The 25,485-nt window shown below is 34.9% G+C and overlaps 5 protein-coding genes across 7 annotated transcripts; 2 read left to right on the top strand and 3 right to left on the bottom strand.

Moving 5' to 3' along the window:
* Window positions 1-636: 636 nt before the first annotated feature.
* On the top strand, window positions 637-5,493 carry LOC102584519 (1-acyl-sn-glycerol-3-phosphate acyltransferase 2-like). The gene is made up of 11 exons (XM_006351160.2): window positions 637-795; window positions 1,060-1,182; window positions 1,984-2,023; window positions 2,134-2,207; window positions 2,496-2,555; window positions 3,167-3,244; window positions 3,454-3,612; window positions 3,848-3,973; window positions 4,241-4,333; window positions 4,443-4,529; window positions 4,982-5,493. The coding sequence occupies exons 1-11, from the start codon at window positions 715-717 to the stop codon at window positions 5,207-5,209; spliced, it is 1,149 nt and encodes a 382-aa protein (XP_006351222.1). The 5' UTR covers window positions 637-714; the 3' UTR covers window positions 5,210-5,493.
* A 1,509-nt stretch (window positions 5,494-7,002) lies between these two features.
* LOC102584181 (beta-D-glucosyl crocetin beta-1,6-glucosyltransferase-like) lies at window positions 7,003-10,325 on the bottom strand. Its single transcript, XM_006351159.2, has one exon. The coding sequence runs from the start codon at window positions 8,550-8,552 to the stop codon at window positions 7,131-7,133; it is 1,422 nt and encodes a 473-aa protein (XP_006351221.1). The 5' UTR covers window positions 8,553-10,325; the 3' UTR covers window positions 7,003-7,130.
* An 888-nt stretch (window positions 10,326-11,213) lies between these two features.
* Window positions 11,214-14,939, bottom strand: LOC102583863 (chaperone protein dnaJ 6). Its single transcript, XM_006351158.2, has 8 exons — window positions 14,667-14,939; window positions 13,462-13,560; window positions 13,270-13,371; window positions 12,355-12,411; window positions 12,168-12,274; window positions 12,005-12,087; window positions 11,649-11,739; window positions 11,214-11,562 (listed from the first exon to the last, which is right to left on the bottom strand). Exons 1-8 carry the CDS (start codon window positions 14,799-14,801, stop codon window positions 11,367-11,369), a joined length of 870 nt encoding a protein of 289 aa, XP_006351220.1. The 5' UTR covers window positions 14,802-14,939; the 3' UTR covers window positions 11,214-11,366.
* A 1,526-nt stretch (window positions 14,940-16,465) lies between these two features.
* LOC102583311 (zinc finger A20 and AN1 domain-containing stress-associated protein 8) lies at window positions 16,466-18,881 on the top strand. 3 transcript variants are annotated; one of them, XM_006351157.2, is made up of 3 exons: window positions 16,466-16,558; window positions 17,509-17,614; window positions 18,119-18,881. In XM_006351157.2, the coding sequence occupies exon 3, from the start codon at window positions 18,136-18,138 to the stop codon at window positions 18,652-18,654; it is 519 nt and encodes a 172-aa protein (XP_006351219.1). In that variant the 5' UTR covers window positions 16,466-16,558; window positions 17,509-17,614; window positions 18,119-18,135; the 3' UTR covers window positions 18,655-18,881. The 3 variants fall into 3 exon arrangements, with proteins under 3 accessions (XP_006351219.1, XP_006351218.1, XP_015165889.1); XM_006351156.2 differs by lacking the exon at window positions 17,509-17,614; XM_015310403.1 differs by lacking the exon at window positions 16,466-16,558 and having other exon boundaries at window positions 17,498-17,614.
* Window positions 18,882-19,294: 413 nt separating this feature from the next.
* LOC102582980 (transcription factor bHLH48-like) lies at window positions 19,295-24,813 on the bottom strand. The gene is made up of 7 exons (XM_006351155.2): window positions 23,799-24,813; window positions 23,455-23,586; window positions 23,308-23,373; window positions 21,749-21,817; window positions 20,934-21,005; window positions 19,916-20,126; window positions 19,295-19,770 (listed from the first exon to the last, which is right to left on the bottom strand). The coding sequence occupies exons 1-7, from the start codon at window positions 24,291-24,293 to the stop codon at window positions 19,733-19,735; spliced, it is 1,083 nt and encodes a 360-aa protein (XP_006351217.1). The 5' UTR covers window positions 24,294-24,813; the 3' UTR covers window positions 19,295-19,732.
* Window positions 24,814-25,485: the final 672 nt, after the last annotated feature.

Raw genomic sequence — 25,485 nt, 5'->3', positions numbered from 1 at the left:
AAAGATCACATAGGTCAGTCATTAATACTCATATGACCATAAATATTGCATTAAAGATTAAATAAGTAGTATTTTTTAAGTTATTATTATTAAATATAGAAAAGTGTATATTTTTTTTTAGGGATTAGCAAGAAAAGAGAGATCAATTTTCAATACAGATAGTATTCATGCTGATTTCTTTGAAGTTTGTGCAGCTTCTTTGGATGATTATTTTATGATATAGTATTGTATTATATTGCGTTTTAGCTTAAATATAATATTCTTTTGTTTATTTTAATTTTTCTTCTATCGTTAATTTCATTATTAGATACGGATGAAAAGTCTTATTTTGTATAATGATTTATTTATTGTGTTGTTATTCTACTTATTATTTTTACCGGCGTAATGTTTTTAATAATTTTAACTCGCATCTTACTTTTTTGGTATATTTATATTTTAAATTATTGATGTGTTATATTATGTGACAATAAAAAATAATGAAGTCAGATTAAATTCAAATTAGTGTTAAAAACTAAAAAATTCCATATCGAAGGTAAATTGCATCGAGAGGACTCAAATACGAGATTTTTTATTAAAAATAAAAGACTATTTACTATTTCACGCGCCATACAATACAGCACAATATATGTTACCAAAGATTATGTAACATGCAAAAGATTTATATCTTCATTTCACCATTTCAGTCTTTGAGTATCTCTTCATTCAGATCTCAATATGGCTATTGCAGCAGCAGCTGTAATCGTCCCTATGGGCATTGTATTCTTCATCTCTGGCCTCTTCATCAATCTCATACAGGTATACCTTCAAAACCCTCACTTGGGTTTTTCCCCCTTTTCTAGTTTTGCTTCTTTTTTGTGTGAATTTTTTGAAGTTTTGCTGGATTTTTCATCTGGGGTTTCTCAATTTCAAGTAAAAATGAAGTCTTTTGTTTATTTATCTATGATTTGTTAAGTTTAATGGTAAATGCAGTACAGAATTAGCTCTGCTTGTACTTTATTTTGCTATTTTGTTGAATGAAAAAATTGGTGAAATGAATTTTGATATGGTGTTGAATTGCAGGCTGCTTGCTTTGTCTTAATAAGGCCATTTTCGAAGAACATATACAGGAGGATTAATAGAATTTTTGCAGAACTTTTATGGCTGGAGCTTGTTTGGTTAGTTGATTGGCGGGCTGGTGTAGAGGTAATTCGTTTTGGATATATGTATATGTTACATTGTGTAATTCCACAATGGGGTTTGGGGAGGATAGAATGTACACAAACGTTATCCATATCTTTGTGGTGTAGAGGAGCTGTTTCCGAATGTAAATGTAGAAATTTATGCCAAGAATGTAAATGTAAAAAGTTACAGTCTTGGCATGTAAACCAATTGTCCAAATAACAAGAAGCTCTTTTCTTTAACATAATTGGCCTGTCCTACTAGGATTTGTACTCATTGTTAAGCATATCATATGAAAGTTATAGAGAAATTTGATATTACAAATCAAGAACCTTTACTAGATGAAAATGAGGACTTGAATTATGGATAAGGATTTGCTAAGATAGTTTCTTTTTTCTGTTCCATGCTGCTATGATGATTATTGTCTCAGTAATTCGCGATCCCAATAAAGTATGAAATTGAAGCTAAGCAAGCATGACAGTGTTGTGAATGCTACCAATATGTGGGTAACAACTATGTGTAATAAATCCATAATTTTACTTCATTGATATATTTGTCTGCACTACCATTAGATTCATTATGTTCCTTGCATTGTGGCTTTTTCCATGTTCTTAATATTTTTTTAGGTTCTCGTTGCTTTTGTGTCACACTTTACCCTCTGTATTTACCAAAACTCTGGGTTGATCTCCTGGGAAAATGACAAAGGTTCAACTGATTTGAGATAAGATGGGGAATATTACATACTTTTGATTTGCTTTCTCTCAGTTTCTTCTTATGTTTGCCACATGATACTCTTTTCTCATTGATGAGTTAATCTGGTTGCAGATTAAACTGTACATGGACCCAGAAACTTTTAGATTAATGGGTAAGTTGGATTCCATTTTCCATTTTCTACTCTACTGGTGTTTGTAATGTATATTTTGTCAAGTTTCTTGATGTAGTGCTTATTATTGCTGTGCCGGCTGATCTTTCCAGGTAAAGAACATGCCCTGCTGATAGCGAATCACAGAAGTGACATTGATTGGCTAGTTGGATGGGTCTTAGCACAGGTTTGCACAACTATAATCACTACTCGGTGATCTATTATGTCGAAACCCTTAAGCAAACAATTTGTCCTATGCAAATGTATCCCTGTGATACTTTTATATCCAACTCCATACATGTCTATGTTCATCGCCTATATACGTTTTTGTTATGGATTTTTAACTTGTAATTAGCTAGTAATTTTATAGGAACTTTACTTTTATTGCTTGATGGAGATGTGGTCTTTCAGGCGATTACTAATAAATATTATCAATTGGCTTCTGTTTGTTGATTCTTGAATCCTTCAATTGCAGCGATCCGGTTGCCTTGGTAGCGCATTAGCTGTTATGAAGAAATCTTCAAAATTTCTTCCTGTAAGTTCTTTGAGTGAAACTTTTTCTTTCTTTTGATCAGTTAAGTGTTTGGAGTGAATGTTATAAAGATTTTCACTCTTCTTTTGACCGAAAGCTAGTTACTATCCATTTCTCAGTAAATTTTCCTGTAGAGAAGCTCTCAATTCCCATATTATCCAGCAATTTATTTGGGATTCTGGAAGAGTAATGGCTTTGTTGTGTTTTTTTGGAATTTTATAAGTTCATTGTGCATAAAATGGAGTAAGGAAGCAATAATATTTTAGATGTATGGTCCCCATTGTAGTAAATTCTAACCTCAAGAGGAAAATCGCTTACAACAACAACAAAATACCCAATGTAATCTCACAAAGTGGAGTCTCGGGAGGGTAGAGTGTATATAGAACTTACCCTGCCTTGAGGGTATCTGCATTTATTTGAATATGGTGGTATATTGTTAACAGGAAGGAAACATGATCTTAGCATTTTGCTCTTGTTTTTGTTAGTGACTGCTCCTAAACACTTTTTAACTATTTTTCCTTGAAGTTTCTATTATATATATATGGGACTCTCCCAGTTTATTTTTCTTTTTCTCAATCTCTCTACTAAGGTCACTAATCTTATGCATTATGCAGGTACTTGGTTGGTCAATGTGGTTTTCTGAGTACCTATTCCTTGAAAGAAGCTGGGCCAAGGATGAAAACACGATAAAGGTATAGTTAAGCCTGATCAATTTAGTCATTCATTGCACATTTAAGCATACTTGAGCATCTTTGTATCCAAATACTTTCAATACTACAAAATGCATATCTAGATTTACATTTCTCTTTAGTTTGGCTTGTTGATGAGTGTCTGGGATCTGTTTTGTCTTTGTTGATTTACAACTAATTGTAATTTGATACTTATGGGGTTAAATTTGCAGTCAGGTCTTCAATGGCTACGAGATTACCCTCAACCTTTCTGGCTGGCACTTTTTGTTGAAGGCACTCGCTTTACACAGGCAAAGCTTTTGGCTGCTCAAGAATATGCAGCCTCAGCAGGGCTACCTGTTCCGAAGAATGTGTTAATTCCTCGTACCAAGGTGAGCACCAAACGTTACCCTCTTTCCCCAACTAAATCATATTTGAAGTAAAGTTTGTATATTGTATCATAAGTAGGTTGATGCTTTCGAATTCAAGTTATTACACAAATCATCAAGAGATTCTCTTTAAGATTGTAATGGCTCCTAAAGTTGGTAGTGTTGTCACATTTTGCCTTGCTATCTATTATGAGATTGTATTGAAGAAACCAAATGTTTATTTATTTGATGGTTTCAGGGATTTGTCGCAGCAGTAAGTCATATGCGCTCATTTGTTCCAGCTATTTATGATGTTACATTTGCCATGCCTAAAAGCTCACCAGCGCCAACAATGTTGCGAATCTTCAAGGGTCAATCTTCTGTGGTAAGCAAAATTATCAATAACTTGGAATTCTGGTAATGTATCAAACTATCCGCAAGTCATTTATTGCTTCAGTATAACAAGTTATGACTGTCTTGGCACTATGTTAATCTGAATAAGTCAGTTCATCCATTGTTAATTAATCGATGACTTGTCTGTTGGTTTCATGTTTATGAGTTGGGGAACGATTAGGAAGCAAGTATAGGCTCATTAAGTTAGCAAAAGGAAAGGTGTTATGTTTAGTTTCAATGTTTATTTGTTATGGTGCAGGTTCATGTGCACATCAAACGCCACGAGATGAAGGATCTACCAGAAAATGATGAAGCCACAGCTCAATGGTGTAGAGATATCTTTCTGGCCAAGGTTACCTTTCTTTCGTGTTGAATCTACATAGGAAACGTCTACTGTATCTCGAGGATCTAGTGTTTAGGTTGCCATTATATAACTGTTTCTCGTTTAATCTTGTCACCAGGACAAACTGCTGGACAAACATATTGCTGAAGACACCTTCGGAGAACAACAGCTGCAGAATGTTGGCCGTCCAGTGAAATCCTTCGTGGTAAGAAACATGCTAGCTAAGCTAGATAAATTCTTCCTACATCTCTTTCTTTCTTGTGAGAATCAAGAAATCTCAAGGGTTGGTGCACAATTTGAAACTTGGTGGATATTAGGTTCCCTTATCTATCTTCTTCACTTAAACGTGTAACTCACACATCACACTAGAGGCAGATGTTTGAATACCGACACCAAGTTGATCTGCACCCAGTACATTCATGATTCAACGCAGATCACAAAAATAGTAGATATGGACCATAGCTTTAAAGATATAATGGGTTCAATGCTGAGAACTTAAAATATTAAAACCCATACAACTTAAATCCTGGATCCGCCTCTGCTTCATGACATGCACCTAACCTAATCCACACATCATATGTTGCGCTCTTATCACTAGACTGCATTTGAGTTCTTTTATTTCTCCAGCATACTAATTTGATCTTTTCTAAATAACAGGTTATTGTATCTTGGGCATGTATTGTCTTATTTGGTGCTATAAAATTCTTACACTCAACAGCACTGTTGTCTTCATGGAAGGGTGTTGCAATTTCAGCTGCACTGTTAGCTGTTGTTACACTACTTATGCAAATCTTGATTAGATTTTCTCAGTCAGAACGCTCAACACCAGCCAAGCCAAGTATTGTTAATCAGCATTCAACAAATGGACAACAAAAACAACACTAACACACATTTTTCACATCTGAAACAGAGATTACACCTGCAAATTTATTGCCTATAGTCCTTCATCAGAAACAGATTATGCAGAACAAGTTACACGTCCATTTCGAATAGTTAAAGGGTAAAATTAGCCCATATCTATGCGTAATATTAGCCTTATGCATGTAGTTTCTTACTTTTGATATTTATCGTCTATTGTGTTTCAGTTACAGCGTTATTTTTTTGTTACTATCTTTTTTCTGAATACTCTGTACTGCTTTCCTTATCAATAATAATAGACATGTTCTCTACTCTGTTGTGTTCCTTTCTTCGATAACTACTTTGATTTGCTATGCTTTAGCTGAATATCTTTCGAAAACAGTCTTTCTGGAACATTTGAAACCTCGTGAAAAAAGGAATGAGTATATATATCACTAGAAGTATAGATATATAATCAAATTTATAACAGATAATTGACAAATAAGTTTATTTCAATTTGAATATTGTATACATTGTCAAAAAATGAATTTTTTTATAGAATCAAAATCAATAAATAGTAATTAAATTCAAGTATGAAACCATTTCAGAACTTCACAATCGTCTTCAAATTCAATGCTTCAACAGAGCGACGAGAGAAATTAGCAAAGACATTCCAATAACAGCACCAGAAACTGGCAAAGAGAATCCAGCTCCAGCATTCGGCGACGGAGCCGGTGACATTTCAGGCACCTGTGCAGAGACAGCGATGGCGGCGAAAATCACAGCGAGTACAAAAGCCTTGAAGATGTTAACTTGCGCCATTTTCGATTGATCTAAGAAAAATACAGAATCGAGCTGAAGGAGAAGAAAGTTTGTTTGTGTAGGAGGTTTATTGAAAGGTGAAGGGATTTATAGGTAGTGAATTGAGGAAAATGAGGGCGGAGAAGCGGACACGTCGTTGAAAGAGTCCAACTCAAATCGGGTTGTTGTGGGCCTGGATCAGTGTTGGACGGCGGCGGACGGTGGTGCTAATGATTGGAGGAGATCGTGGGCGGTGGCCGATTAGGTTCTGTTTGGCACGTGGTTGTTGGCCTATTCATGTTCTATGCTGAATAATCTCATTGAGCCATTTGGTTCACTTATTAATTAAAAGGAAAACTTTAGCAAATAGACATTATAATAAACTTATTGTAGCTACAATTTAAGTTGCATCGTTTGTATAATTTGTGGGTAAGTTTGTATAATTGAGTTATTTTTATATAAACTCGAAATAACAAATTTATACAAATTCAAACATCTGAATTTTAAACAATTATATTGATTATATTGTACAAAAGCTATACAAATCATATTGTACAAATTTTGAATTATATAAACGTGTGAATTATACAAACTCAAAACTCAGCACATGTAAGTATCAATGAATGTTGATCGTGAGTGATAATTAACTAAAACTATAGTTATGGTGACTAAATATCTAGTATATGTTTGTTTAACCATGTAATTTCCCCATTAAAGTTATTTAGGCATCATACATGGATAAATATTGAAATTTGACTTTTACGAACAAGTAAACACTTCAATTTTGAAAATCGGTAGGCATCTAAAGTTGACATCAACTTTCATCAAGAAATTTGAATTAGACTTTGTTCATTTTAAACACCTCATATCAATGCTATGTCATTTTGACATTGCCGAGAAATAGGAGATTAAAGTTTTACTTTTTGATAAACTTAAATGATCAAGATTGTTCAAAGTATATTTAAGCAAATCATATTGATTCAATATACTTCTCAGTAATTCTGAAGGTCATATTTTGTGATGGTAATAGAATATAGAATAACGCACATTATGCAAAGATTTTTTTCTTATGCTTCTTGCATTAGTTGAATAAACTAGCTTAGAAAAGTTAACAATTCTTTTCTTCTTTTTTCACTCGATGTTTCAATACATGTGCTTTGAAGCTTGATTAATCTAAATTTGCGCTAGAAAGTTCCATTTTTGAGGGCTCTATCAAGCGCGGTTCCATACCCATGACTCGAATCCAAGAACTATGATTCTTCTCATGACAAAGTTGTGTTAGCTCCATCACAGCTGCATCAATATCTTCCACATTTTTAAATCTCAACTTCTTACCCAAATTTCTCACATTACATCTCAAATTCTCCCCTGATTTTCCACATATTACATCTTTGATAACTCTTGCTATGCCTTCTCTATGAAGTGCTCCATTTTCATCCCTCAAAACCTCCAAAGCTACTCCAATTTCCACTAGCAATTTAGCATTCATAGGTTGATCAAGATCCATAGGCATAGCAATAATTGGAATACCATAATCTATACTTTCTGAAATTGAATTCCATCCACAATGACTCACGAATCCACCGATACTCGAATGAGTTAGTATTTTTGCTTGTGGAGCCCATCCTCCCATAACCATCCCTCTATGACCAATTCTTTCAAAAAAACCTTGTGGTAATGCCTCTTCAAGACTTAGATTTTCCCCTTTTGGGAACCTAACTACCCATATGAAATTCACTTGGCTAAGCTCTAACCCAAAAGCTACTTCTTCCAATTCTTGGTTTGTCAAGAAGTAGCCACTCCCAAAAGAGACTAATATAGTTGAGAACTTGTCTTTTTTCCCTAACCATTCCATGATCTCCATGTTTCCATCTACACTAGTCATAGGATCTTGAACTAGTGTACCAATTGGCAAGACCTTAAATTTGATTATTTCGGACATATAGTCGATGTATTTACCTTCCATCTCTCTCGACGTGCCTATTAGCATCACGCCTGTAAATTCTTCAGGAGCTCTCACTTCAGGATCATCGTCTTCACGATGTTCTTTAACCACTTTATGAGCTTTTGTTAGCTCATAGGGATGTAATCGAAGAGCTTGAAAGGGGAATTCAACATTTGGTTTCACAAACAAGTGACTGAAATAGGAGCACATGGCTGCACAAGAAGTGAAGAATCTAACCGCCGGGATGTCAAGGGTAGAAGCCACCCCAGCAGTCCATAATTGCTTGACATCATGGATTAACAAGTCAGGTTTTCGAGCTTCTAAGATGTTGAGCAGATTTGGTTTAGACATTTTGAGGGCTTTTTGAAGGGTGGAATGGAGATGGAGTGGGAGGCCATTGGCTGTATGATAGTGAGGAGGAAGCTCTTGCAAGTCTGGTAATTGGAGTTCCACAAGATGAATTGAAGAACAATATGTTTCTGGTATTCTTGTTCTAATGAAACTTAGGTTAATAGATGAAGAACATAGATCAACCAAGAAACCTCTATCCACGAGCTTTTTGGCTAGCTCGAGAAATGGAGAGATGTGACCATACGCCAGCCATGGAAACAAGAAAACCTTCCATTTGGTAGATTTTGTACACATGATCGTATTCGTGCAGGGGCAGGTAGTGTGAGAAGATTAAGCTCAGATGAATATGGCAATAAATAGGATATAAGGCTGAGTTCTCAATGCTTACAAGTCATTATCTCTATAAGCATTACATTTTATGCCTCAGAAAGGGATATCAACAAACAAAATGTAACTTACATTGTTTAATATGTCACATAGTTTGTGAACTTGTCTCTAATGTTACTATATTATATACATGCAGGTAGTGTGAGAAGATTAAGCTCAGATGAATATGGCAATAAATAGGATATAAGGCTGAGTTCTCAATGCTTACAAGTCATTATCTCTATAAGCATTACATTTTGTGCCTCAGAAAGGGATATCAACAAAAAAAATGCAACTTACATTGTTTAATATGTCACATAGTTTGTGAACTTGTCTCTAATGTTACTATATTATATACATGCAGGTAGTGTGAGAAGATTAAGCTCAGATGAATATGGCAATAAATAGGATATAAGGCTGAGTTCTCAATGCTTACAAGTCATTATCTCTATAAGCATTACATTTTGTGCCTCAGAAAGGGATATCAACAAAAAAAATGCAACTTACATTGTTTAATATGTCACATAGTTTGTGAACTTGTCTCTAATGTTACTATATTATATACATGCAGGTAGTGTGAGAAGATTAAGCTCAGATGAATATGGCAATAAATAGGATATAAGGCTGAGTTCTCAATGCTTACAAGTCATTATCTCTATAAGCATTACATTTTGTGCCTCAGAAAGGGATATCAACAAAAAAAATGCAACTTACATTGTTTAATATGTCACATAGTTTGTGAACTTGTCTCTAATGTTACTATATTATATACATTGTTTAAAGTTTCTAATCTTCTTATTCCTCAAGAACATAAGTTGATCTAAAAAAGTATTTCCTTTAAACTGCAAGACAAATTATAAGTTCAATGAAACTTCCTTTGGGTTTCCCACTTGGCGTTTAGTACCTACTTTGAAGCTCGACTAATCTAGATACCTTCTTTACATACTTCATCTCTACTCTGTTCTGCGTGTACCAATTACATGATAATTAGCTTTGTTTTATCCTTCATGTTTCACCCTGGATATGAGTTTTGCTCTAATTACCCCTAAAAAAACAGCTCAAAGCCTTGTTTTTCTTTAGTTTTCGCCTTTCCGGGTTGTTAATTTCCAGATTATATAAACTATAAATGTACTTTTCAGGTATAATCACCTTCTTAGATAACAGAATAATCACTTGCAATAGAGAACGAAAAAACAAATGGAAATAAAGAACCAATTTTTATACTCAAAAACAAAATTTTATAATCAGAAATATATACTGCCAAAAGATCAATCTCAATACATACGTAAAACACCTAAATCCATAAGAAAATCAATAAACACTACTCTCACAACTGAAAAACACATACAATCCCCACTAAATCAAAATTCTAATGCCTGAAGATAGCAGCAACACATAGAATGAGAGAAGTTCCAACTAACACACCGGAAGACGGCAAGGAGAAAGCCGCACCGGCGTCAGGTGCCGGGGCCGGAGCTAATCCTAATTCCTGAGCCGAAGTTTCAGTCATAGCTGAGAAAAGAGAAACGATGAATACAATGAAGAATGCATTGATAATGCTAGATCGAGCCATTTGATAAACAGATTTAGTAGAAAAAAGTGACCGGAGATTGATCGGCTAATGAGTGTAGAAATGAAGGAAATTAGGGTTCAGATGTGTGGGAATTGAAGTGAAGAGTTAGTGAATTTATAAAGGGGAGTTGGGGGGTGGGGTGGGGTGGGGGAGGAAACAGCTGGTGACAGAATATTGACAAGTGTAGTTTACCAAACGAAAGATATTAAACAGCTGGGGAATGTGAAAGCTGTAAAGTTCAGCATAACTTATTATTGTATACGCAATTATTTGTTCACATTAATTGCTTGATTCAGATGAATCTCTGCTAATCATTTTAGGCTCTCGATTAATTTGGATTTAAGTCCCATACAAATTATTAGGGAGGAATACGTAACTTTATCAAAGAAGGAGAAATACGTGCTTTTTATATCAAAACTTAAACTCGAGACCTTTAATCAAGAAAGAAATTGTTCATTCATTATACCACATTCTTTGATCATTCGAAATATATGGTTAAGAGTGAATAAATAATATTTATTTTATCATGACTCTTAATAACATTTTGAGACCTAAATAATTTAGATTTTCACTAGGTAAGACTTTATTAAAAGGTAAAGTGTTTTTTATAAGAATTTTCAACTAATTTAAATTCGTATCATTAAATGACAGAGAACATTCCATCAAAGATTATTCTATTTTTAGGACTAGAATTCAAGGTTTTTTTTTATCAAATGTGAAGAGATCTTATTAGTGCGGGGAATAGATCTCTCACTATATGGTTTCAATGATCCTTACGTATTTGGACAACACATTAATATCTTTCCATTCTTGCCAGCCATTACACCAAAAAGATGAATTAGGTGACCTAATAAACAATTTTCCCAAAAGTTACTTTAAATCATGATATTCTTTTTCTAGAATTTGCGTTCCTTAATCATGTAATTAACTAGTCTATTTATGTTTGTCTTAGTCAATAAATTAGTTCATCTGTCAACTGAATTAACAGTGTAGTCTAAAACTTAAACTGTATGATGTTTTAAGCAAAGTAGATATACGATTAGCAATTATCTTAAGACTTATAATCTTTGCAACAAAGAAGCACAACCTAATACATAATGGCAAAGTACAAGAAAACACAGCATAAACAACATTTTGCAGCATGGTGTAGAGGTTGCACTATATAAAAGTTACTTTCGCTTAGATTGCTTCCTACCCTCCAGTCTTATTCGAGCAGCTTCGAATTCTTCCTCACTTGGCTCTGTCGCGGATGGATCCCCACCGTATTTGCTAGCCAAAGATGAGAACATAGAATTCATTTTGCCCCTCCGTTCATTTTGTCGCTGAGAAATAATAGCAAACAAATCGTCTGGTTCTTTCTTTGATCTGAAACATTTCAAGTTCTCCAGTTAGAATAATATAGCACTCACTGTTTCAGCTAGTGATGCATAATATGATAAAAGATGACTCACTTTTGTCTACGTTTCAATGGGCTTGTAGGCGGTTTTGTTTCAGACACTTCCTTTGCCCATTTCTCATATGCTTTGGTTGACTTTATCTCCCCTGTCAAAGTAAAAATATAAGTGCTGATCACTTCCCAGTGAAGAAAGAAAAGAATTTTTCTGAGGGAAGGCTTTGTGTGACCACAATAACTATTGCCAAAGTAAAAAAAGTAAGAGGAATGTTAATGCAGAAAACAGATGGCTAAACAGTGTTGATAGTCACACGTTTAGATCAAATGACACATCTATTCCATAATTGTAAGGGCATTGTAGAGGACGAACTGTGATGTTTACGGATACTTAATATGATGGAAGCTAAACTTTACCTGCTGCTATAGCCTCATCCAGAATATCTTTGAAGCGATGTGAATCTAATTTGACATCAGAGCAAATCATGGAGCAAAATAGCCTACAGAAGATTGTATATTAGGTGACAACCTAGAAATCAAAGCATTAAAGAGGTAAGAGCATGTGGCTTCCTGCCCATACCTCTTCATTTTACCCTTATACTTCTTGTATAGATCAATCAAGTCTGTCCTCTCCGACTCGGATCCTCTATAGTTTGCTTCAAACTTGTCAATATCAGCCTCAGTAATCTGAAAAAAGACGTGTAGGTTCCTCCAATGTTAGAGTGTCTACTATTCAAATAATAAAGTGGAGTAATTATTTCTGTTACCTTTGGATGCATAGCTCGGAAAAACTCCTTCAAGTTATCAACATCTCCTGCCAGGTCCTGTTAATAGGCAGATGATAGTGAGAACCTTTTTTTTCTAGATAGGTGTCATTGAGGTGCACTCAATTAGCACATCAGCCAAAAAGACTATTCTATTTTCTATTTATCAAATACAAATTGAAAAGATTGTCTGCTATCGCTACAGTTTTGAAAATCTCCATATATAAGAGCGATATTAAGAAAATCCAGATATCAGTTAGACTTGTCTACAAAAACCAGAAATATAAGCTGGATCAACATAAAAGACACCATACATGCATGTCTACTGTAACATTAACTTTGTTGTGCACAATGTGTGGGATTGACCCTATATAAGAAAAGAGAAAAATGCATTTGTAACACACACAGAGCTAAACATTATGTTTGGTTCAGGGAAGGGGAGAGGATATTGATTTACTTCCCCAAAGGAAGATGGTCATCCTTACCCTTTGATTGGTATACCTATAAAGGAAGTCAAACACATCTCCTTACTCCTTCCATTCCCTAACATATAGGGGCCGGATGCCTCCTCCTTTTACTAACCCTCACTTACCCGGTCTTTTCACCTTAACACAAAGGCTCAAATACTAGTTTCTAGAGAACTGTATGAAGGTCAAATTTCAGCTTTACTCCTAGCAGAGAGCTGATCACCCCCAAACCCAGCTCAACAGTCATCTTCAGAATCTATTACATGATAATAACAAGATTATGGCTCACTTTCATAACAATGAGACGGTCTTTTTACTACATCACACCATCATATGCAAAAAAAAACTAAGTAAAAAGTTCCAACATACTGAAGATGCTAGAGTTTCCAAAATGTTATCAGAGTTTGCAAGGATCACAGGGGGGAAAAATAATCACAGCAATACGACTCACATCATCATCAACACAGCCAGTCTGATCATACAGTGCTCGTTTCTCCTCATCACCAAGAATTGATATCACCTTTTGCAACTGCTGAAATTTCTCTTTTGCTTCCTATTGAGTAAATTTAAGATATTCGTCTTTAAATTAGCTAATGTATACAGATTACTGGGGCAAACCATACTCAATTGTGCAGCCATTTACCTCATCATCAGGATTCTTATCAGGATGAAGTCGCAGAGCTAACTTGTAATATGCCTTCTTTATTTCCTGCTGGGATGCTGTTGCCTCAACCCCAAGAATCTACAAGTAGATGCCTCGTTAGTATTGTATCACCTCCTTGAACAGAGAAATCAAAAAGAGCAGTAACTTAACACCAAAAAGAAAAGAGCGCGTTTAGTTTAACATCTTCTAAACCAAACATTAGTTCATAGGCTCCCATCATGAAGATTTACAACTATGGCTTCATTATAAGCATATCACATGCCTCAGACAATTAAGCACTATTTCTACAGCAACACACACTAGTATTTACATACATATATAGAGAAAATTTATCTTAGAACTCTCCAATCAAATCTGTAACATATGTATTTCGTTTTGCATACTATAAAGCAGAGTATAGTATTAACCAAAAACACTATAGTCACTTGGAAACCCTGTATGGGGTAAAATCCGGACAGATCGAATGTGATTCAGCAAAGGTGACACCAATCTCAGCACCTAAGTGTGATCGGTAAGATTGGTTAAAGGACCGAAGTTGCGATGGGAACCTATCTAGCTCAAAAGTTATGTGACTATATTTAAGATGTCAGACGGTCAAGATAAGTACAAACGTTCACAAAGAATCAAGGATTTACTTCTGAGACTCTCAATCACATACGTTACAATTGAGTGGTGCGGATAGCAATCATCGGGTGAGACATGCAATGCAGACAGCCGTCCTTAGAGTTAGGCTATGATAACATCCCCTCACTTGTAGGGCAGAGGATTTTGATCAGGAAAACTGTAACTATTCTACTCTATTGTTGCTTCCTAGCCCTAAGCTTCTTAAGTTCACAAAGTCACCGTCTCCCAGAGACTTTGCTAGACAACTACCCCGGACAACTTGAATAAGAATTTTCTACTCAGTTTTACTTGCAAATTCAATTCTTACCCTAATTTACAAATTTGTCAATAACATATTAACAAAATCCTAGAATATAAAATTGAAATACATATATACAAACCAAAAGGTCCAAAATCATAACAAATATACAAATTTAAACATTAACCCAAATTTCACCATCTGCTACAAGCATATAGAAACAGAGATATATAATTTGCTGAGCGGTGAAGCTTTCAATTACTTCACTTAAAATGCTAGATCTGTTTACAAAAGTTAGCTTAGAAATAAAATTTATGAGTACCTCATAAAGGCTCTTCTCGCGAGAAGAAGATCCGTTCACACTCTCATCATTTTCATTCATTTCTACGTCATCGGAGTCGGCGTCTTCCTCAAAATTCTCCACCGGAACCCTAGCCTTCTTCTTTCCCTTTCCCATACGGCAAATCTGAAGACACTTACACTACTTGAGCAAGCAAAAACGATCGACAATTCGAATAAGAAGAAAATTTTGAATGGATTTTAGCTAATTTAGTTGCAAGCCTTTATAAAGGGGAAGGATTCCCGCCATGTTGATCCTCAAGGTGTTCGAGTTCCCGCCAGGCGACACTAGAGATATATGGACGGTTAAGATCTTGGCCACGTAAGGTATCGTACTTAGAATCGCTTGATTAATTTGAGTGTGAAATATTATTCGGAATATATTTGATGTCTTTTTTCTAATAAGTTTAACGAATATACATAACAATAATATATTTAGTGTATGTTCGTAAGTGAAATATTAACTTGAGAAGGATAGTGCGTATGCAATCCGCTTACTTCTACCAAGTGAAGATAGAGGTTGTTTTGACAAACCCATGAATTTCAAAATAAAATATCAATAATGAAGAATATAACAATATCAACAACAAATAATACAATAGCCTAAAGCAAAAGAATTACTAAATAACACAAACTAATAAGAAATCAAAGAACAAAATAATGATACTAAACAAAGGGAGCAACATGTAACAGAGAAATCGTGAAACCATTATTATAAATGAGTATTACAATGAATACTAAAATGAGAAACTAAACACGATCAACTATATACTAACTTTCTATCTCCTTTTGTCTATGTGTGATCATATTCTCGATTAGCTAAAAAAAAATAGCATATTTTATCTAATCACTTCTCTTCAATATTACTTCTTCCACCTATCACTTCCTCTCTGCATCCCTAAGACAATCAACCTCTCGCTCCCAACTAAAATATACGTGCATCTTTTTTTGATATATCTGAATTATCTCAATCTCGTTTTCCTTATTCCTCCGTTAAAAAAATGACTATCCCTCCCAACCTCAAATATTGAAGAGGTCATAATCCAACTTGTCAATGATATGGCTGATGACATTTACTCGACATATATTTTATTCCACCATATTTTATTATTTTATTTTAACATACTTGAAAACCAGTCAAAGAAATTATGAGCCTTAAAATAAGGAAAAAAGAAACACAAAATATATTAAATTATCGCAATAAATTAAGTACTTAATACCGAGATTAAGAGGATTTCGTAAGGAAAAAGTAATGGCAAAACGGTAAATTAGAAGTTCGGTAAGGGTAGGTGAAGAAAAGAAGGCGTGCAAACTCCCAAAAGTGTTTGTTTAAATTGAAAGTAATTAGTGATTACCATTCCTAAATTATAATTAAATAAAAAAAATTCTTAAAAAAGAAAGTTAATAATTAAATTTAAAGTATAATACATAAATATTACCCTTAATTTGGCTCCAACATATAATTATAACTTTTAACTTTGAATGTATACAATTAAACACTTAAATCTTGTATAAAATTGAGCAAACAAATATATTCATCATACGTGGCGTCTTACCTCATAATTTTGTGTTTTACGTAGCATCTTATGGATTATGTTACGTAGGACATGTGTGTACTTATTTAATTTTATAAAAATTTGAGTGTCTACTTATACACACTCGAAATTGATAGACATAGATATAGTTGAACCCAAGTTAAAAAACGTATTTATGAATTATGCCTAAATTTAAATATAAATAAACGAAACGAAAAAGAATTTTCTTCATTTTTTACAATTCAATCCTTCTCCTTTCTCTTTCTTCTCTCTTTTCAGGTCTCTGTCTAAATTTCTCAATTTCGCCCTCTTTTCTTCGCCTCTCGATTCTTCGATTCAGGTAACAGAAATTTTTGGCTTTTTTTTTTGTTTACGTCGTAATATTTGATGTTAATTTTATGTTTTTTGCGATTTTTTTTGAATTTTTTTTGTTAATCTGGGGATTCTAGGACCTTTTTTATGGGTTTCGAATTTGTGACTGAAGATCGGGCAAAGTTTTTGATTTGATTGGTGGGGTTGAGTTATTTTGATGATTTTTTTGATTTTTTTTTCGTAGGGTTTGTTAGAATTTTCCAAAAGAAGGGAAAATTGAGCATGTATTTATGTGTTTGTGTTAAAAAAAGGTTTTTTTGGGGTGCTTTGTTAGATTTGGATTATTTTGGTGCTTAATTTTGTATGGTATTGGTGTTATTTGTATAAAGTTTTGATTTTTAGGGATATTGCTTTATAACCCAAGTGGGAAATTGCTGATTTTGTGTTTCTTAGATGAGAACTTGTTGTATCTTTGTTGATGGTGAAGTCTTGGTGGTATCTGAATCATCTGAGCAAACTGTATATGTTCTGTGCTGAGTTGTGGTTTGATATGTTCTTATTTTGGCTCTTTTGGTTCATGAATCAATCAACAATGCCTCAATCCCAATTCCGAAACTAGTTGGCATCAGCTATATGAATTGTTGGTAATTGCTACAGGATTTGTCATAGTTTAACTATAGTAACACTATTTCCAACCTGATCATCAACCCACTGCAATCCTCTGCCTTTTTGCTAAGCTTACCTAAACAAAGTTGATTTTTTATCGCTCATCATCCTAATTAAATGATGGAGAATGAACATGGAGACATCAATATGTGCAATCTAGCTTTTTGCTTTGGTGGTTGTTAGAAGTGACTATGTCTTTTTTGCATATACTCTACCCTCCTCAAACCCCACAAGTTTAATTTTTGTGTTGTTGTTGTTGTTGTTGTATCATTTACTGAATTTTACTTTAATAAAGTTTCAGTTTCTTATCAGGGGCTCTAGTTGAATAAACTTGATTTTTTGGGTTTGTTTGCGAGGGTGATGGTTGGTGATGTTACATAAATACCATTCACTTCGAGATGATCGTTTGTTGAGCCAGGTTATAGTCTATGCTGAGAAGTAGTAAACAATTTAGCGACATAAAGGAGTGCCCTGATCTTGGATAACTATTCATTCAAACAATAGTTGTCTTGGCATCTCTGAAATCTATCTGTGCATTCAATTCTGAAAAAAAATTGATAGAGTGAGTTCATGCTGTATGCAATAAGTAATAAGCAAAAGAAGATTAGACTGTTGTATTTGTGTAGATAATCAAGTTTATTGGTCCTGCGCCTTTCAATGGCTACCTTGGATAGTTGAATGCTATGTTAAATGATTTATGGTAAGTGATGAGACATAATGACAATGACTGAAGTGCAAGTCTGTGCTTACCACAAGCTTAGAGTGATGTCTTTTTGTCGGTCATTACCACTTCCTTGTGTTTTCATGACAGCAACCATGTTTGATCATTTCGATGTTCATTAGTTGAGGAGGAACCTCCGTGTTCTTTTTGTTATGATGATGGAAAATTTGCGTAATGAAATTGTGGTGTGGCAAGTGGCAGGTTAACTGCTGTACAAAATGGAGTCTTCCAAAGAAACAGGCTGCCAAGCTCCCGAAGGTCCCATCCTTTGCATCAACAACTGCGGGTTCTTTGGTAGTGCAGCCACCATGAATATGTGTTCCAAGTGTCACAAGGACATGATACTGAAGCAGGAACAAGCTAAATTTGCAGCAACATCAATTGAAAACATTGTAAATGGAAACTCAAGCAGCAATGGCAAAGAGCCTATTGCCACTGGTGCAATCAATGTTCAACCGGGATCAGCAGACTTAAAGGTTATCTCTACAGAAGCATCGTCTGATTTATCCTCAGGTCCAAGTTCAGAGGTGAAGCCAAAAGAGGGCCCAACTAGGTGCACTACTTGCCGCAAGCGTGTTGGCTTGACAGGATTCAATTGCAAGTGTGGAAATCTTTTCTGTGCAGCTCACCGTTATTCTGACAAGCACGAGTGCCCATTTGACTATAAGAATGCTGGTCGGGATGCTATTGCTAAAGCAAATCCTGTTGTTGTAGCAGAAAAGCTAAACAAGATCTAGGAAGCATCTATTGAATGTTTTATATGAACTGAAGTATGATGTTCTTGCTTTAAAATCTGTTGGGTCTTCCTATAAGTTGGCCTTTTGTCGTATAAGGTGTCCCTTAGATTTCGATGGTATAAGTGATGAAACTGGGGCACGTTCATTCTATCTCCAGTTTGTAAGTTGTTATTTATGCTGGCTTGGTGGATATCATCTTTGGACTCGTCGTCCTTGTTCTTTCTCAATCTCTCTTTTTCGTTTTTTCATACAGTGCAGAACGACTACCCATTGATAATGTTAAAAAAGGGAAAAACAAAATGTCATGTTTAGTGGTTTCATGTGTATTCATCCTTTGTCAACTTTCTTGTGCTATATGTTATATTATCAATTCATTCTACTCAAAAGTCATTTGTTTGATGTTTGTCACTTTCTCAATTCTGGAGGTGCTTCCTATTTTGTTGGAGATGCTATGATTTGGTGGCATTAGTTACTGACAGGGATATTGCTCGGATTTTTCGAAAATGTAGGGGTGTATCACCATAACTCATCACAAGTTCAAATCTTGTGATAAACAAAAACTTGATATTTAAGCAGATAAGGATAAAAGAGCGGATTATCTATTTGAATCTATCTCTCCCTGAAAGTGAAGCCTTCTCAATTTTCCAATGTTCTTCTTTTTATTGCTTCTCAAGTTCTCTCATAATTACAGCACAAGAAATTTCAGCAGAAGGGGCAAATAGCACGAAACCTTGCCTGCATAACAATGTAATAGTCACCACTAGTTTGTTCTTGTTTTACAACTACGAATCAATCAATCATCTCGCGTACCAAGTATCAGATTGAATGACCCTATGTTCGTATAGACAAATCTTTCTGCATACATATATATATGTTATATAAATAGGAACAAGGGATACGCGTAATTTTCTTCCTCCCTAGCAGAGATCAAACTGGAGTTTCTCCTTGCTGTTTGATTAGAAGAAGGTGAAACCCAAAATCTGAATTCTTGATAACTCTCTTCTCTGGCACTGGCTGCTATCAACTAATATGTCCGATATATATACAGCTAATCACTAGTAAAGACTTGCTTCTTCTTTCATAGCTCCATTTTCAGCTGATTTGGGTGTAAGGATGCTGCAAGAATCCGAAATATGATGATTAGCTATGAAGTCATTTAACTCATGCTGCATTCCATATCGGTTTTCTTCACAAAATTCTTTCAGTTCCAGTTTTAAGTTAGAGAGATTAGCAACACAGAGGCCATTAAGTATGGATTTACCTGAATTTGCTGAGGAATCATATGTCAACAGCGAGTTCTCTGGAGTAACAAAGCTAGAATTGTCTTCTAACCTTCCCCAGGCAGGCTGATGGAACCCTTCATAATGCCATAGATGTTGATATTGGTTTCTGTTTCCGCTGGTTTGTCCCTCGGCCCAGATAGGTGGCACAACCATGTCTTGTAAGTTACTCTCCACATGGGAACCACTTCGCTAATTTTCAAAAAGAAAATTGAAACTCTTAGGGAATGATCAGAAGTTTTGAATATCATGAAGATTATCTCATACATGTTTTAGACATTATAAGCAATTAATCACTCATTCTAAAGCTAGTCATGTAATAACTAGAAACAAAGCCTGAAAGGTGTCACCTTGAGATTTTTGAACTTATCACAATGCAACATACAAGCTGGCATTATTTGTAATTTAATTGCAGTGAAACATGATAATGTACAAAATTTGTCGTTTCCAGCGTTCTAGATGTCATGACGTGAGAAGTTGAAACTTGCAGAAATGGTGAGAGTAAAGTACAATAGGGCCAATTCTCCTATCCTGAGGTGTATTAAATAGAGGACCCACTCAGAGAGGTAACTCCAGAGGGTAACAACATTGTGGTATGGTCACAAGGCAACCTTTCAGGTGACCACATATCAGAAAGGACAGTTGAAAGTGTAAATCTGCATAGTAAGGCAGACAATAATGGTGGTCCACATTTGACCCAGCTCTGGCATTTTGGTTAGTCAAGAAGCACATTTTTCAAAATTTTACGCGGGGATCAAGAAAAATTACAGTGAGTAACTATAGAACAGTTTTATTGTGAAATCTCATCTTTTAGGTGGTCTTATAAGCTGATGTTGAAGATAAATAGATGGGCTGTCATCATAGAGCACAAAACTAACGAAATTATCATATGTGCTTTATTTCACAAATTGAGTAAATAGGATGAAGTGAAGTCATAAAACACAGCACCATTTGAGTAAGCTCACAATAGTAATAAAGTTGACTAGCAACGGAACTTACTTCTGCCGCAAAGAGACTGTCAAGGTTGAAATCAACTCTCGGGTTAACCGCAGCAAGTCTCATTGATAAGAACTACAACCAAACAACTCTCCATCAGAAAAACGATCAAGGAAACCAAATAAAGCATTTATATTACCAAGCAATGAGAGAGGAAAAAGTTACTTTCTCGAAGGTCATGAAGGTTCATATGTGGGATTCCCACTGGTCTGTATCTTTGCCTACATTCTCAAAATTATGTCAAAAGATGCAGGTGGTGCAAATGTATTCGTCTGTATAAGGACTGAACATGCTAGGGCACTACATGTAGGCTCCCAAACCCCTATATCATTTTTTAATATTAAGCAATATCACTGAAATTTTTATTGACTTCCTATATATGTTTAAGTTTACCCTGACAAGATTCAGAATAAGATTGTGTTTCCTCAATAAGGCAGAGTTGCTCCTCAGGTATGAGTTCATCGGTTCTCCTTTTCCTTATTACTGTATGCTAACAAGAGAGCTGATGAGAAATCAAAGAACTGCTGTACATTCTCCATGCCCCCTACCTCCGGTAGCCGATAATAAAAGTTTTCTTCTCTCTTGTAAACTAACTTAAGCAAACTATTGCAAGAATTGAGGAGTGTCAGGTTAAGGTGCTTAACCTGCATAGGGGGCTCTAAGTTTTGGAAGAAATGACTATTTAGAGGGATAAAATATATTATTGTAGTGAGATATGGACGCATCATAGTTGCATTTACACCTAAAATATCATAATCAATAGTCTTCTGCAGATTTCAGCACTAATAAATCAGATAGAAGGATATCCGAGATCTGACCTCCACTTGACGCTGTAGGGACTGTACATGGTTGATGATTTCATCCAACACCATTGCAGTACCTGAGATCTGCAAATATAGTCCAAGCATTAGAATGTGCTAATATTTTTTTGGGTTAGTTCAATGTTGAGAATTGACTAATTGAAAGATCTTCAGAGGTCTGCAAATTAGTCACAAATTAATCACCATATATTTCTGCTTAGCCTCATAGTAGTCCGTGTATGTTAAGCCACCGCAGAACAAGTTGAAATAGAACAGAAACAGACATCCTTTTAAGTCTTGAATACATTTATATTGACAGTTCAAGATGATAAAAGTCACTGAGTCAATAATTTTTTTAAAGCACTTAAAATAAGTAACATTACAGGCAGAACTATTCTAATGGGTTTATATTTCGACAATATTTGTGTATCCTTTTATTTTTTGTCTGTGCGTGTGTTTGCAAGGGGGTTTAAGTTTCAGTATCGAAGTCTTAAAACTTAAGATGACTTATTCAAATCATGTATGACCAAATGAAGGAATAACATCAGAGAACCCCCACCCGCATCCCGACTAAAAAAAAAGGAGAAGATTTTCTACTATGACCTGTGTATGGTATAAATTTGAAGTAACCCCAATAGGTAATCTTGTCTTAAATGTATGGATTATGGATTGATCTCTTTATATATAGTCCAATAATCCTAAGTCGGGCAACCGTTTGGGTTTGAACCTTTGAGGCAGGCACAGAGTTGATTTTCTCTACATATATCTGCATTTTCTTTTTGCTATGGTTCTTTGTTTGTTGATCATTTTGCTTTTTGCTATGGTCTAGTGTATGTGTACCTTATCCTCTAAAAAAAATTCCCTAATGGAGCTCTTTCTACTCTATCCATCAAGACTTGAATAGATATGAAATTACCTAGTGTATTAGCCTCCCCCAAGGTTTGAACTTGAAACTTCATGGTTCTTGACACATTTTATAGACCACTACGTCACACCCGAAGGATGCAATTCTGTTCTAATAAAACATCCCTCCCCCAAAATTATTCTAAGAAAAGAAAAACTTTTAAAGTAACATTTTTTCTTTATAAAAAGGAGTTCCAACACCTTTGTGAAAATTGAAATGACAAGATTGACCATTAAAAAGTGTTCCCTCCGTTCCAATTTGTTTGTCTTAATTTTCTTTTCAATATAGTTGAAAAAGATTGTCCTTTTTCTTCTCGACAACTCTTTACTTTTAATTTTACACGTGACATATTTTAATACCACAAGATTCAAAAGTATTATTTACTCTCTTAAAACTTTGTGTCACCTCAAAAGTTATTACCCATCAAATGCAAGGCAATAAAGCTGAAACAACAGTAAAATTGTTCGCCACTTTTCTTGGTGCCAAACCCACCACCTTTTTTCATTAAGAAAAAGGTGAAAATGACTGATTTTGCACCAAAAAGGCTAATCAATAATGCAATGAAAGCAATCACATTACAGATATTTCCCCCACTAAGTACTAATTAACAATCAGTACAACATATTAAACAATTATTAATGATTAATTAATACTGATAAAAGTGACAGCTTACCTTATTACATCCTGGGACCAGTTCTTGTAGTAGCTTCATCCTAGCATTAATCTTCTCTCTCCTTGCCTACACATTTATATATATAATCAAGATAATTAAAAGCTTAATTACCATGTTTAGCAAAACATTAGAAGCTCTTAATCTTACTCTTTCTGCTAAACTATGGCTATCAGTGGCTTGGCCTCGACGCGCTCGGACGTGAACATATGGTAGCTTCTCACCGCCGTCTTCTGAGGTATCGTTAGCTGATTTTTTCCCCTTTTTAGAAGTTTCTTTTACCTGAATTTCACAGAAATTGTTCATCAAACTGAAATTAGCATCCCTCGTCGGAAAATTACACTATTTATACATGTTTAACACTATTCTTTACGTGTATATATATAATAGATGTCGAACTCTTTCAGCTAGTTCATATGTTTACTTCTTTAGATGTTACCTACAGGAGAAAATGAAAATTCTGGCTCCTACACTAAATGGGATGTTGAAATTACCTTTTTCTCGCGTTCCTTTCTCTTTGTTGATTTCTGATTGACTAGTGGATTGGAAGTCGCCGGAGATGAATTGTGGTTAAATTCGGAATCTATGGGTTCTTGTTTGACGAACAGTGATTTCGATCCGGAATTTGAAAGGGTTGAATTGGACTCCGGAGAGTTACCGGCGGCGGCGAAGACGGAGAACTTAGAAGCTCTGTCGATCAAAGCGATATCTGAAGGAAAAATCGGAGGAGGAGGATAACGATAGTGAGGTTCACTGATAGCGAGCTTATCTGATGTCATTTTGTCAGCTTCCGGTGACTGAACCAAAAGCTCCACCGCTTGATTCGGTGGAAGCCCAAGTAAAGCAGTGAAAGAACTTCCACCTTCCGACGTAACAGACAAGATTTCCTCACCAAATTGATGAAACCCAGTTCCTATTTCTCCCATTCTAGCTCCGCAATTCTCGGATCTAGCTTCTCCTGCTTCAATTGACTCTATCAGATTATCCATTTCACAGAAAAACCAAACCCAACTTTGATACAACACAGCTAACCCAATTCCAAAATGAGACTCAACAAGACAACCCCAAGCTCAATTTCTACAGTTTCTCGAATTTCGTTAATGCTGCAAACTGCAACTGAAAATTTTAAACAAACCCCACAAATTTAAACAGAGATTACTCCATAGTAACCCCACAAATTCAAGTCAATGAGGTTCAAAACACTAACAAAAAGAAGAGAAAAATGGAGGTATTTGAAGAAAAAAATGAAGCTTTCTATATACTTCTTCTCTTTTCTTCTTCTTTTTTGGAATTTTGCAGAGCTTATTGTTTCTAATATGGAGTTTTTATTAAGAGCTTCAATGGCGGTCTTCTCTGCAACTCTGTGTACTACTGTAGTCTTTCTTATCTTTGACTCTATAAAAAGGATGTGCCCTTTTTTCTGAGTAGCCGCTGCCTTAAAGCAATATTTGCTTTGGTTTTTGTGCACTTACCAAAATTTAAGGTACCAAATATAACACAAGTAAATACATAAATATTTATAAACCTAACTCTAGGTGATATTTGAGGTACATACAAGCATAACATAATATATATCCATTGATATACCACGAGTGAGGTCTGAAAAGAATAAAATATGTGTAAATTCTACTACTATCTTGTAGAGATTGTAACATCAATATGCCTATTAAAATTCTACTTAATGAATTCTGGGGAGGATATAGTGTACACAGACCTCACTATCTCGTGAAGATAGAGGTTGTTACGAGAGACCCTTGGCATCTCGTAGAGATTAAGAGGTTGTTCTTTAAAACTTTCGGTTCAAGTGCAACAAATTTAGATACACACAAGAAGAAAATTGTGAAAAAAATATAACAAATAACAATATAAGATTGACTAAAAATAACAATAAAATAATAAGGTAATCGAAATATAGTAAATAACGTAATAGATAAAAGTTTAAACTTCCATATGTTATTGTATCGTGTATGGAGTATAAATATGTAGTAAATTTTGAACTTTAATTTGTTTTATTGAAGTTTCACTTATCAAATCTTCGTTATTGAAGTTATTTTGCGCTTTAACTAAGAATATTTCGGTCCAAATGTTATTATCACCTTGGAAAGTACTAGCAATTACTTTAAAATCACAAAAAGCAATCCAAAAATTTGATCATTTGAACTAAAATTTTACAATTCATCA

This window comes from Solanum tuberosum, unplaced genomic scaffold (genome assembly GCF_000226075.1).
Source record: "Solanum tuberosum cultivar DM 1-3 516 R44 unplaced genomic scaffold, SolTub_3.0 scf00129, whole genome shotgun sequence".
Lineage (NCBI taxonomy): Eukaryota > Viridiplantae > Streptophyta > Magnoliopsida > Solanales > Solanaceae > Solanum > Solanum tuberosum.
The sequence above is the reverse complement of the archived record's forward strand: the minus strand, read 5'-3'. Positions and strand labels throughout refer to the sequence as shown.

What these genes read in the sequence shown, in the direction of transcription:
- LOC102583311 (XM_006351156.2), top strand. Translation starts at nt 18,136, where the DNA reads ATGGAGTCTTCCAAAGAAACAGGCTGCCAAGCTCCCGAAGGTCCCATC.
- LOC102584519 (XM_006351160.2), top strand. Translation starts at nt 715, where the DNA reads ATGGCTATTGCAGCAGCAGCTGTAATCGTCCCTATGGGCATTGTATTC. An exon ending in AGGATGAAAACACGATAAAG is followed by an intron (nt 3,245 to 3,453) that starts GTATAGTTAAGC and finishes TTAAATTTGCAG; the next exon opens with TCAGGTCTTCAATGGCTACG. An exon ending in GTCCAGTGAAATCCTTCGTG is followed by an intron (nt 4,530 to 4,981) that starts GTAAGAAACATG and finishes TCTAAATAACAG; the next exon opens with GTTATTGTATCTTGGGCATG.
- LOC102582980 (XM_006351155.2), bottom strand. Translation starts at nt 24,293, where the DNA reads ATGGATAATCTGATAGAGTCAATTGAAGCAGGAGAAGCTAGATCCGAG. An exon ending in CCCTACAGCGTCAAGTGGAG is followed by an intron (nt 21,006 to 21,748) that starts GTCAGATCTCGG and finishes GTTTGGTTGTAG; the next exon opens with TTCTTATCAATGAGACTTGC. An exon ending in ACAGTCTCTTTGCGGCAGAA is followed by an intron (nt 20,127 to 20,933) that starts GTAAGTTCCGTT and finishes TTTGAAAATTAG; the next exon opens with CGAAGTGGTTCCCATGTGGA.
- LOC102584181 (XM_006351159.2), bottom strand. Translation starts at nt 8,552, where the DNA reads ATGTGTACAAAATCTACCAAATGGAAGGTTTTCTTGTTTCCATGGCTG.
- LOC102583863 (XM_006351158.2), bottom strand. Translation starts at nt 14,801, where the DNA reads ATGGGAAAGGGAAAGAAGAAGGCTAGGGTTCCGGTGGAGAATTTTGAG. An exon ending in ATAAGAATCCTGATGATGAG is followed by an intron (nt 13,372 to 13,461) that starts GTAAATGGCTGC and finishes TTTACTCAATAG; the next exon opens with GAAGCAAAAGAGAAATTTCA. An exon ending in CTGGCTGTGTTGATGATGAT is followed by an intron (nt 12,412 to 13,269) that starts GTGAGTCGTATT and finishes GCCTATTAACAG; the next exon opens with GACCTGGCAGGAGATGTTGA.